The following is a 12069-nucleotide window of genomic DNA, read 5'->3' on the forward strand; positions in this document are numbered from 1 at the left end:
ATAATAGTCTCGTTGTTTGCAGCAGGACATCTGTGCATATGGCACCCTTTTATACAAGCTCCTCGACAACGTGCCTTTATGGGACCGACCACGCATGGGAGTCGAGGAGACCCTCATCGATGCACCGGCTAAACACTCACGAAGGTATCATCACAGAACTCTCCAGCTATCCTGAGACAGGCTGGATCCCGTCTAATGTACTGGCTCTGTATAATCGACCTGCGGTTTGTCGGATGGGTTTTAATGCCGATTCAATTTATCGTTGTATGAAAGTCGATGTCGCCGATAGCCCGCGTTCCCGTTTGCCCGATGACTCAGGGTGTTCCCAAGGGCTGCCCTCACGGATCCTCTCCTTACTATGTAAGGTTGCAGTGGAAGGACACGTTCTCTGCACTCTATGACTATTTCGCAGCGCATCATTTTACTCTATCTCTCCATCCACCTAGTCTACGATTCGTTTCGAACGAGGCCCTTCTCGTGGCTACAAGCCCTGTTTTTTTCTGATAATTGCGAAAGAATGTCAGCACTGAACGTACTGCGCTTCGGCGCCTCAGCCGGCGCCGGAGCGCAGCAGCCTGCCCAAAGCTTAGACGAGCACAGTATATCAGCTGGGTGCTGGCCGAGAGCGCTAACCCGGCGGTCGTTGGCGCAAACGACTGCAGAAACCAACTCTCGAGAAATTCTGTCGGCTACGGCTTCGCGTGTCGCGACCCTGGTGCGCGGAAGCCTCAAGGCGTCGAGAAAACGCCGTCGCCATGAATCTGATCAACTGGATGAACCGTTCCAAATACGGCTATCTCCCTCTCTTCAACCCCACCGCCCTCTCCTACCCGCAAAGCCGTCAACAGTGGCTCTATGTCCTCTGCGCCGTTCTCGCCTTCTTGAACCTATATTTTATCGCGACAACGTGGATTTGGCCGCCAGATCCGTCGTCGTTGATAGATGACTACCAGCGACTGTGAGTCTCTCCTCGTTCGCTGTCTCAAGCCGAACGTGTATGGGGGGCGAGGGGTGGAGGGGCGAAAGACATGGCCTGGAGTCAGGAGATGGATCGCCGACAAGGCAGAGTGACTGCAGTGACAGATCCAGTCTCACTCTTTTGTGCTCTGTCTTTGATTGATCCCTCCAGCCTATACATTGCTCACTGCATCAACAACAGAAAAGTGGTCACCGTCGGGCGACTGGACCTCGTCGAGTCACGCCCGTCTGATCGCAGCGAACATGCCATTGTCTCCTCAATGTACACAGACGCCTTCGCCTTCCCCGTCGCGACCCTCGGGCACTCCCTCGCCCTCACCAACACGACCGCGCGCAAAATCCTCATGTACCTCCCGAACAAAGTCTCCGCCGAGGCGCTCTGCATCGCCCGCGCGGGCGGCTGGGAGCTCAACCCCGTGCCCTTCATCCAGCCGCCCCACGGCGGCGCCGGCACGGGCTACCGCTTCGGCGACCAGTACACGAAGCTGAACCTCTGGGGGCTCGACCAGATCGGCGTCAAGGCCGCCGTGTACCTCGACGCGGACACCCTCGTGCGCCGGCCGTTCGAGGAGCTGTTCGCGCTCCCGTTCGACTTCGCCGCCGTGCCGGACGTGTTCGTCGCGGACCGCCGCGGCGGCTTCAAGCTCGGCTTCAACGCGGGCGTGCTCTTCCTCCGCCCGAGCAACGCGACGCTCTGGCAGATGCTCGACAACCTCGACCGCGCGGTCTTCCCGCCGTTCGAGGCGGAGCAGGCGTTCCTGAACGTCTTCTTCGCCGCGGACGCGGTCAGGCTCCCGTACGTCTACAACGGGAACCTCGCCATCAAGCTGCGCAATCCGGCCATGTGGACCGCGATCCGCGACGAGCTGCGCGTCGTGCACTACACGTCCGTCAAGCCCTTCGACGTCTTCAACGGGGTGCAAACGCGCGACAGCATCCGGAAAGTGCTGAAGAAGAGGAAGGGCAAGAAGGGTGGGCTGTTTCGGGAGGAGATCGGGTGGTGGGAGGACGCATGGACAGAGCTTCTGACGGTGCCGGCTCTGCACGAGTGCTTTGAGAGCGAGGCATGGTGATTGTGAGTAGCGGCGGCTTGTCTTTGCATATATCGGGGAGAGGCTGGTATCTGTACACCGGGATTAATCACGCAGGGCGGCGGCGTTGCGCGCAATACATCGAGCTTTGACATCTTTTGTCACGCTCTCTCAGGATGCAGGCCGCAACTGTATTGTTGTCTCAATCAGAGATGGCCCTGGAATTCTATGCTATCACGATGCAACGGCAGATGAATCCCACATTTGATAGACTGGAGGGTGTCTGAGAAGCACCGTGCATAGCCCCCCGCGATGCCTTGGTTCTCCATTGAATGTGCGGTACTTAAGGCCCACAGATGCAGGAAATAGCTATCCGCCTTGACCGCGCCCTTCTTTTGCCATGGACATCATCTGGCGCACGAACCTGGTCTCCGTACGTCCAACCTAAGTTCTCTTGCGTTTCGTGTGAGTGACCAATAGCCCGCCTTGCAGTACTTCCACGGTGAGCCGGCTGCGCGCCGCGTTCTGAGTATACGCTCATCAGACCATCTCTGCGGGCAGTCTGTGCCGCGACCATCCTGGCGAGTGTTCGATCTGCAGCTCTCTAGTCTCGAATCAGCCGAGCTGACCTTTCAGTCAGGTCTACGACTATGTTCTGACGTTCCGGAGAGAGATCGAGCATATCTGGGGCTCGCGCTTGAGCGTAGCCAAGATCCTGTTCTTCCTGACGCGATATTCAGCGTTCCTGGACATCACAGTGATGATGTGCTGTGCGTGCATCGTCTCCGTCTGTATTCGACCCTAGACAGATGGGCTTCATCGACTAGTTCTATTCGTCAAACACCCATCTGGCCCTGAATGCAGCCTCTTGTTCAAGCTGTTTGCTTGTGAGTGCCGTTCATACCTACATCTAAACAAAATACTCAAGAATGCCATTCTTGATGATCGTATCTAGGGCTTGTCTCGTGGGGACTAGCACTCTCAGAACGTACGTGTTTCGATCTGTGAGCTCACCCGACCAACATTTTTTCTCATGGTCACCATCTCGTTGTATCAGTCCTGATCATTCTCCGAACGTGGGCTCTTTGGGCATGCGATAGACGCATCGGGATCGGTCTCGGGCTCCTGTTGACCGTGGGCCAGATCGTCAACTGCGTGGCTGATGCGAGATTTCAGCAATCGCTGACCTGTGAGTGTGATGCTTGGACTATTAGACACGCAGTCTCATCTCTTGGTGTCCTCAGTCGAGCCCATGGCGAACTTTCTATCGCACGTGGATAGGGGTTGTGTCATGACTGGCGGCAGCCGCATCCTCCTTGTGGGATGGGGGCTGCTCATAGCCTTCGATACGCGTAAGTGTAAGGTCACGCCTGCTTCTGCGGCACATTGAATGGGAGGGCTTAGTAATTGTCGTATTGATATACATCAATGTGCTCCAGAACAAAGACGGTAAGTCTCGGATAGAGTGAGCCTTCCATGTAATACTCACATGAATTTCATAGTCTTGTGCCCTCAGTCAAAGCTCATCAAAACACTTTATCACGATGGCGCGTCCGTCTCTACCTATGAGAACACCTGCAGTGATAAATATAAATCATCCTTCTAGGGTTTTTATTTTTTATCTATCTCTTTGGTTCGTGCACACTGTTGTGTTCTCGACAATGTTTTTAACATCGAAACATTGAATTGGCAGCTGTATCTTTGGCCAATGTGGTGATAGTCTCAGTCGCCCCCGTGAGTCCGTTTCTGGTAATCTCTCGAATAAACTCACAAACATCCCGCCGTTCGTCCAGGCCGAGTATACCAACCTTCTTGCATCGTCCGTCTCCTTCCACAGCTCATGCATCATATTCCTGGAGCTCACACCCCGCGCTTTATCTGCTCCAGGGTTCAGCGCGTACTATATGGGATCTTTCCCTCGCGCATACTTCTCAACATTCGCCAAGCCTCCCAGATGCACGATGAGCCGACCTCACGCTGGTCCCAAGTGCTTGGTCCCGGGCTTTCGTTCGCGAGGTACGATGCAGATGATGATCGCGTACACGAGGAGGGAGAGCAGTGAGTGCATATGGGGCAAGACAAAGACGTCGTTCAGTCAAGTCAAAGGGTTTCTAAAGGTGGGAGGGAACAAGGAGCATGGATAGATTCGCATCCAAACGTGGTATCCCATCAGACCCCACCTATTATTATGCATGTGCACTACGCGCAATCTTTCCATTGAGCGCGTTGTCGTGAAACTGCACTGGGGATGACCGAGGTTCCTGCAGTCGAGGAGGGAGGAAAAACAGCCTAATCTTGTGTCAGCCCAGTCTGCCGCTTTGACTTTCCCTATTCCACTCTCTCAAGTACAGGTAGCTGTCAATCACGATGGCTCTGCGACTCTATCGCGATGCAAGGCAGATGTGCAGGCGCGACAGTGCCCAATCGGAAGGTGTCTGAGGAGCGCCGTGCATAGCCTCTTGACCCGACTCACGCATCAAATTTCCACATCTTGCTATGGATATATAGGACAAGCTTGTCGACGTGCGTGGTACTTAAGGTTCAGGGGCGCAGGATACCAGCCATCGGCTGTCTCCCTCTGCCATGTACGCATTGAGCGCCGACGACGTTGCGGACACCATCTGGCGCACAAACCTGGTTTCTGTTCGTCCGATATCTCTTCTTTCTCGCTTCGTGTCCGTGACGTGTTCGCTTTGCAGTACTTCCACGGTAAGCCGGATGCGTGCCGGGTTCTGATCATCCGCTCATTATATCATCCATTGCGGGCAGTCTGCGCCGCAGCCATCCTGGCGAGTGCTTGATTTGCAGCTACCTGGCTTCGGGGTTAACTGACCTTACAGTCAGATCTACGACTATGCTCTGACCTTCCGACAAGAGGTCGAGCACGTTTGGAGCTCGCGCATGAATGTAGCCAATATTTTGTTCTTCCTGACGCGATATTCCGCATTCCTAGATATCACAATAATGCTATCCTGTGCGTGCATCGTCTTCATCTGTATTCGGCCCCAGACAGACGGGCTTCATTCTTCATTGGTTAGACCAGTCCGTCAAAAACCCGTCCGTTAGCGAATGCAGTTTTTTGTTCAAGCTGTCTGGTTGTGAGTGCTGTTCAAACCTACATTCGCTCTCCAATAAAATACTTGAGGTTAATCATTTCGATGCTCGTGTTCAGGGCTTGTCGTGTGGGGACTAGCACTCTCAGAACGTACGTATTTCGATCTGTGAGTTCACCAGACTAATATCCATTCTCATGGTCGCCTTTTCTCTCCATTTCGACATATCAGTCCTGATCATCCTCCGAACGTGGGCTCTCTGGTCTTGCGATAGACGCACTGGAATTGGTCTCGGACTCCTTTTGACCACGTGTCATATCGTCGACTGCGTGACCTTTGCAAAATTTATGGGATCGCTGACCTGTGGGTGTGATGCTTGGATTGGTAGACACGCTCATAAGTCGACCATCTCTCGCTATCCTCAGTTGAACCCATGAAGAGCTTTCTATCACACGTAGACAGGGGTTGTGTCGTGACTGGCGGAAGCCGCATCCTCGTTCTGGATTGCGCGGTGCTCATAGCTTTCGATACGCGTAAGCATGTTTTTTAGATAACGTCTGCTTCTGCAGCATATTGAATGGGAAGGCGTAGTCATCGTCGTATTAATATTCATCAATGTACTGCGGAATCGACACGGTAAGTCTCAGAAACATAAACCTTCACCGTACTGATATAAATCATAGTCCTGCGGTCTAATTCAAAACTCATCAACACACTATATCGCGATGGCACGTCCGCCTCCACCTGTGAGAACGTGGGTAGAGATTAATATAGATCATTCTCCAGGTTTTCTACTATATATTTACCTCTTTGGTTCGTGCGCTCCGTTTTGTTCTTGACCTCTCTCTCGATTTTGACTTTGCCCTGGCAGCTGTATCTTTGGCCAATCTGGTGATAGTCTTAGTCGCCCCCGTAAGTCAGCTCCTTGTGATCTCTCTGTGAACCCACAAATGAACTGCCGTTCTGCCAGGCTGCGTATACCAACCTCCTTGCATCGTTCGTCTCTTGCAACATTCTATGTCTCATACTACTATGGAACTCACGTCCTGCGTTTTATCTGGGTTAGGGTCCAGCGCGTGCTGTACGCGATCTTGCCCTCGCGCATTCTTCTCAACCTTCGTCAAGCCTCTCGGGTGAACGAGGAGCCGACCTCACACTGGTCCCAAGTGCTTGGTCTCGGGCTTTCCTTCGTGAGAAACGATCCGGATGATGATCGTGTCGATCAGGAAGTGGAACAGTGAGAAGATATGGGGCAAGACGAAATGTCGTTTGAGTCTAGCCGAAGGATCATTCAAGGTGGGAGGGGACCAAGAGCATCGGTAGATTTGCATCCAGGCTTCATCAGTCCCTACCCTCCGCTCATACCTGCGCGCGATTACGCGCAATATTGATTTCGATCACATTGTCGCGAAACAGTACTGGGGATGACTGAGATTTTTGCAGTCGAGGAGGGATGAAATCGATGAAATCGAATCTACTCTTGTGAGGTGTGTTTCTGACAGTTCTCCAGGTTCCATAGATTACATCCCAACGATAGCCTGCGTCGCAGCAATCACTGCGATAGTGAAGTTATCATAACGCCGTATGATCCTGGCTCAATTTGTTACAGCTTCCATTCATATTTGTATGTTAGGCGGGAGCTTGCGCCGATGTGACAATTAGGGAAACCGGGAGTCGCCGCAAGCCAATTTGGTGCGTTCGTGCCGGAATACCTCGTTGAATCACTTCTTGAGCGCCGTGTACAACACTCGCCAAACATGTGTTGACTCTTAGGCTTCACTGGTACCACCAACAATGTCTCAAATCTCTATTCCCAGGTGCTTTTATGAAGTCAGACCTGCTTTGCTTTACAGCGTCATCGTGCAAAGACACTTCTGGGGCAGTATTATTCACTGGCTGTGGGAGGTGGACACGAGACTCGAGAGGTGCGGCAAACTCGATGAGCAACAACAAACGAAGGTCTTCCTGCAGCTCATGGCAGGAATACCAGAGGATGTTATTGAGATAAGGTGCAATGATTTAGAGAAAGACTTCAATGGGGATCTCGTTCTATATTGAGCTCTCGTTCATGAGGATATCATACACGCATATGGTGCGCATTACTTCCTGATGAACGTTGCAGACCAAATGTATTAACCCTCACATCTAGACAAATCCAACCGATGTGAGTCTTGACAGTTGGTTTGCAGATCGAGCTTCATGAGGGTTTGTGCAGATATTTATGCCCACATCTGCACGGTCGACCCAACAGTTGAAGACACTCCCTATTACCATGATTACCTAATTGCAGCTCTCGCGAGCGCTATTCTTCTCGTCGCAGTGTCAAAGATTTACCCTGACCTCGGTAGGCCGACCGATCTCGCCATGATTGGCTTCGATGCGAAGGTTCCAACAATGGGTATGTCTCTTGCAGAACAGTGTTATCTCTTTGATCTCATGTCAATTACTTGGCAGACGGACTAGGAGAATCCATTCTTACAGTTGCTATCGAACCACACTCTTTGAAAGCTCTTCTCGGTCACTACGATGCCTCAGTTTTCTTGCTGCTACACGCTGCAGGATTCACCGTAGCGTTCGTATCCAAACATGCGCCTATCGACCGAGTCAAGGCGCTCCTAGCTGGACGCGTACAGGGGATCAGTTGGCGATCCATCGCTGTGCTCATTCACCAATGCGCTCAAACTGACGGACATTGTTCCATCAGTCGCTTTCGGAGTGGGCTCGAGAAATGGCTCTTTGACGTATGCGCAGCTATGAACATTCCTGCGCCCAGAATCCAAGTCACCATGCAGAGTGATCTGGAGCAGCTGGAGGCTTGTTTGCGCGCGGGAGGTGTTGAAAAACTAGAGGACATACAGTACAGCAGCGGGCTTCTAAATTGGATGACGAGCATCATCGGAGTGAGATGATTCGCGAGACGTAGGCAATCCGTTCTGTATCACTGCTCGAGGTTCTCGAGAGTACCTTCACGCAATTTTATTCGATGTCATGGTTCGAGAGGAACAATACGCTGATCCATTGACATCGAACTAAAGCTCGAGTGACCATGAGTTCCATCTTCATCACTTCATCGAGATTATTTTGGGTCCTGCGCGGCTTTATGGCTGTAGTTAGACAGCTGAATAGTCGCCTGTCGGGTTCGAGAGCAGTGAGCTCAACAGAATCAGAGTTCCATAAAAGTGCAAAGAGGCTACCGTCCGGCGTTCGACTCATCATGACATACGCATGAGTGGCAAGAATATTTCTTCCAGATGTTTTCTCGAGTATGGCTAGATCCTGCCTCGCTTCATTGAAGGATCTATTGGGCGGAAAACATAGTGCATGCAGTGAGAGCCGATAATGTTGCACTACTGGCTAGCGATCTTGGAAGCGTCTTTGAATCGCTTGGGGCGAATCAGGTTAAATTGTTTGTATCTCCGTTGCTCACTCGGCAGCTCTCGGCAGTGCTCCGGCAGCCTCTCAAAGCAGCTCCTAGTCCTCTGGCGAGTGGCAACGCCACTCTCCAAACCGACGCGAGTCAGTTAAATGGAGATCCAGGCGCGTTTCTCGTTCTATTTACTCGACTCATTCAACTCACTTGATCTCAGAGATGTAAAGGTATTCGAAGCAAACACAATAACCCACCGTGAGTCAGAGAGGTATTTGTGGAAGTTGATTTCTGGAAACTATGTCTTGTGCGCGTCGCCTCTGTTTTGAGAATCAATATGGTGATTTAGGCTGAAAAGATGAAGGCCATAGTTCTTGGTACCTAGCACTGTCCTCGACCATCGCAACCGCAATAGAAGATTTCTTTCTCTGGTACTGGGATATCCTGCCCCGATCCGGAGTTGTTCCCGTTCAGCTGGCAACTTCTCCTTGCCTCGCCTTCCACGCAGCGTAGTACATCTCTAGCCCATCCACCAAGTCTGGCTTATGCGACTCCCACCCTAGCATAGTACGTGCAAGTGTCGGTCGTGCGATTATCGTTGCACTCAGGGCTTCCTCTAGCACTAGTAGGCGGTAGCACGTCAGCAGTGAGCTAGGCCGAATACTTGATTTTACCCACAATTCGTTGGCTTCTTGTACTCATACCTCTCTGCACCGGACACCTCCGCCATCCTCAGCAGCAGCAGATCCACCGACTCGCTGTGCTCCCTCGTCGCATCGAACACCAATCCTCCGAGCGCTGCTGCATGCCCAACGACACGCACATATAGATCAGCCAAATCATCTGCGTGCACAGTTGCATATCGTCCCCCTGGCGCACCAGGCCAAACTATGTTTCCCTTCGCTGCGCTCGCAAACAGCGCAGCAAAAAGAGAGCCTCCCTGTCCATATAGTAACCCTGGACGTATCACTATTCCTCTGACAGCGCCGCTGCTACGCAGGATTACGTCTTCGACTGCTGGTCTCCAAGCCACAAGCCGCAATGGAGACACGATCGGCGACCCGTCTGTGACAATCGTTGCTCGATCATCACCATGCACCCACATCCCCGATGTGTAGATGTATGTGAGCGGTGGCGTCCCCGGCGGCCGGCGTGCAGCAGCATCCGAGACGGCCTTATGCAGGCTTGGTGCAATCGTTGCAGAGTTCTCGCCTCCAACAGCGTCAATTACGATGTCTATATTCTGGACGATGTCAATCCAATTCTCAGGACATGCGGGGTCACCAATGACAGGAAAAACTACCATCATGTATGATTGGTATGCGCAGTACAATCATAGAGTGTGGTCACGCACCCTCATCAGCTGCGAGTCGGTTTGCTTGGAGTGCCGAGCGCGTCATACCATACACCATGTGGCCCGCACGGCTCAACGCTCGAGCAGCAGGCCCACCAATGATGCCTGTCACGCTGAGTATTGATCAGTGGTGCTAGGTTTGTTCGCGGAGCCATGAAACTACTCACCCAAGAACTAAAACTCTCATACCCGTATACACGACGTTGGGTGGGCGATGGGCATTGCCAGGTCCCTTATGATATATCTCCCCGTCCCCCCGCACTATCAACCTATGTGTAATATTCTTACGATGGGAAGCTACATGCTCCTATACAATTGTACATCGTGAGACGCTCAGATTACGGTCAATTCATCATCTGCCGGCACAAGGATTCCCATGACCCAGGCCCCGTGCGACTTGCGCATATCAATGAACGTCGAGGGCTAGATATTCACCTTCCTTCCTAGGTCTTTGGGGCGCCCGTGATCAACCTAAGATCTCATTGCCAGATGTCAGAATTTCTTCGCTCTGACAGGAATTGGCACTGTGCAGGCCACGACTTGTCGCAAACGCAACTGTGTAATGTCCACATCTTCTTGAGCGCTTCTATGATGTCTGCACGTCTATTAGATAAAGCTCAAACACGTGGATGAACACTCACAAATGGTGCTTACCGCCGCTCACCAGTCTAAGTGGGTCTCCTTTTGCGGATTTCGTTCTAGCGGCCACATAGATTTCTTCAAAGATCAGATGTATATACACCCCATGACACAGCACAATTGAGGAAAAGGAACAACCGTTTCTGTACCGTATGGCAAGAGTGTAAGAGAATGACTAATAGCATGACTGTGAATTCGAATGATACCCGCTTTGGATCGCAGCGACATGGGGAACATAACGTCGAGATCGCGGGTGAGCAAAGATATCGGTGTAAGACGTAGACTCATTGAGTAAGCCCGAAGGTTTACTGGGAGGCTTTCCATGCGGCGTAGTAGACTTCCAGACCATCAATGAGCCCAGCTTTCCGAGTCTCCCATCCGAGGATGGTGCGTGCGAGGGTAGGCCGCACCAGGCTTGTCGTGCTAATCGCTTCTTCGAATACTGAGACACAATTCATTACCTAGGACTAATGCATAAGGAGATCTAGTCACTCACGATTCGAAGGTATCTTATATTCATAAGGACTCTGTGCGCCTGACACTTTGACAAGCTTCTCGAGAAGATCATCCACCGACTCGCTGTGGCTTGTCGAGGCATCGAAAATGAGCCCGCCAATGAGCTGCGCCTTGCCCACTGCACGCACGTATAGATCCGCAAGGTCGTCGGCGTGAACGACAGCACACCGTCCTCCAGGTGTACCTGGCCAAACTATCTTGCCTTGAGCGGCCATGCTAAAGGCCAGGCCTGTAATCGAGCCCGTATATCCGTACACCAAAGCAGGTCTGATCACGATCGCATTCAGAGTCTTGTCGGATAGAATGGCTTGCTCAACCGCTGGGCGCCATTCGACGAGTTTTGCAGGATTGGTTATAGGAGTGTTATCAGTGACAATTGTTGTGCGGTCCTCGCCGTGCACCCAAGTCCCAGAGGTGTATATGTAGGAAAGCTTCGGTGTCCCCGTCGGGCGTCGTGATGCGGCTTCGGAAACAGCTCGATGAATGGCAGCGCTGATGATATAAGTCTCATTTCCACCGATTGCTTCGATCACAACGTCGATCTCGTTTATCAGTCCTATCCACGATTTTGGATTGTCAACTTCACCGATGACTGGTATTACTGCGAATAAAAATCAGAATAAGCAAGGTAGGGTGTATAAACTGATGCAACATACTTTCTCCCGCAGAAAGCTGTTTGGCCTTGGACGCTGACCGTGTCTGTCCATACACTATATGACCTGCCCGGCTCAGAGCTTGGGCAATGGGTCGGCCAATCATACCAGTCGCACTAGACAGGTGTGGAAATGTGTTGAGCCACCAAGAGCTACATGTACACGAAAATTTGACAGACCCAATAACGAGAACTTTCATCGTTGGCTGATTGTGACAGGAAAGCGATGAATGATAATATCAGTGGTCTGACGACAGCTTCTTTCCATCCAAAAGCTTTATAAGGTACGGCACTGCGTTGTCCCACGTTATTTCTATCGCTTACACATTGTAGACCAACCGTTCAATTGGGGATCGGCTTGGTCCTTGAGACCTGAGGAACGGGACCCACAAGGGACCGCGACCCACAAGCTCTAGCTTCTTTCTCAGTGAAAATATGGGAGAATATGGGTGGCTTGATAGTGGCTTGATCGATGGTAT

General features: G+C 51.8%; 5 protein-coding genes across 5 annotated transcripts; 4 read left to right on the forward strand and 1 right to left on the reverse strand.

The window, feature by feature from the left end:
• The first annotated feature begins 847 nt into the window (after positions 1-847).
• On the forward strand, positions 848-2144 carry HETIRDRAFT_146131 (glycosyltransferase family 8 protein). The gene is made up of 2 exons (XM_009548549.1): positions 848-958; positions 1160-2144. Exon 2 carries the CDS (start codon positions 1239-1241, stop codon positions 2049-2051), a length of 813 nt encoding a protein of 270 aa, XP_009546844.1. The 5' UTR covers positions 848-958; positions 1160-1238; the 3' UTR covers positions 2052-2144.
• Positions 2145-2409: 265 nt separating this feature from the next.
• HETIRDRAFT_451857 (uncharacterized protein) lies at positions 2410-4071 on the forward strand (the record flags this gene model as incomplete). The annotated part of the gene is made up of 11 exons (XM_009548550.1): positions 2410-2442; positions 2502-2511; positions 2571-2596; positions 2650-2779; positions 2837-2896; positions 2965-2997; positions 3067-3198; positions 3254-3361; positions 3703-3743; positions 3803-3828; positions 3897-4071. 11 exons carry the CDS (start codon positions 2410-2412, stop codon positions 4069-4071), a joined length of 774 nt encoding a protein of 257 aa, XP_009546845.1.
• Positions 4072-5677: 1606 nt separating this feature from the next.
• Positions 5678-6303, forward strand: HETIRDRAFT_317857 (uncharacterized protein; the record flags this gene model as incomplete). The annotated part of the gene is made up of 5 exons (XM_009548551.1): positions 5678-5698; positions 5746-5875; positions 5934-5974; positions 6033-6058; positions 6129-6303. The coding sequence occupies 5 exons, from the start codon at positions 5678-5680 to the stop codon at positions 6301-6303; spliced, it is 393 nt and encodes a 130-aa protein (XP_009546846.1).
• A 1123-nt stretch (positions 6304-7426) lies between these two features.
• HETIRDRAFT_101229 (uncharacterized protein) lies at positions 7427-7971 on the forward strand (the record flags this gene model as incomplete). The annotated part of the gene is made up of 2 exons (XM_009548552.1): positions 7427-7460; positions 7517-7971. 2 exons carry the CDS (start codon positions 7427-7429, stop codon positions 7969-7971), a joined length of 489 nt encoding a protein of 162 aa, XP_009546847.1.
• A 928-nt stretch (positions 7972-8899) lies between these two features.
• Positions 8900-11790, reverse strand: HETIRDRAFT_61170 (uncharacterized protein; the record flags this gene model as incomplete). Its single annotated transcript, XM_009547562.1, has 3 exons — positions 8900-9051; positions 9108-9728; positions 11595-11790. 3 exons carry the CDS (start codon positions 11788-11790, stop codon positions 8900-8902), a joined length of 969 nt encoding a protein of 322 aa, XP_009545857.1.
• Positions 11791-12069: the final 279 nt, after the last annotated feature.

This window comes from Heterobasidion irregulare (assembly GCF_000320585.1).
Source record: "Heterobasidion irregulare TC 32-1 unplaced genomic scaffold scaffold_05, whole genome shotgun sequence".
Lineage (NCBI taxonomy): Eukaryota > Fungi > Basidiomycota > Agaricomycetes > Russulales > Bondarzewiaceae > Heterobasidion > Heterobasidion irregulare.

Bases quoted from the DNA above. Each gene is read 5' to 3' on its own strand.
- HETIRDRAFT_146131 (XM_009548549.1), top strand. From the start codon at position 1,239: ATGTACACAGACGCCTTCGCCTTCCCCGTCGCGACCCTCGGGCACTCC.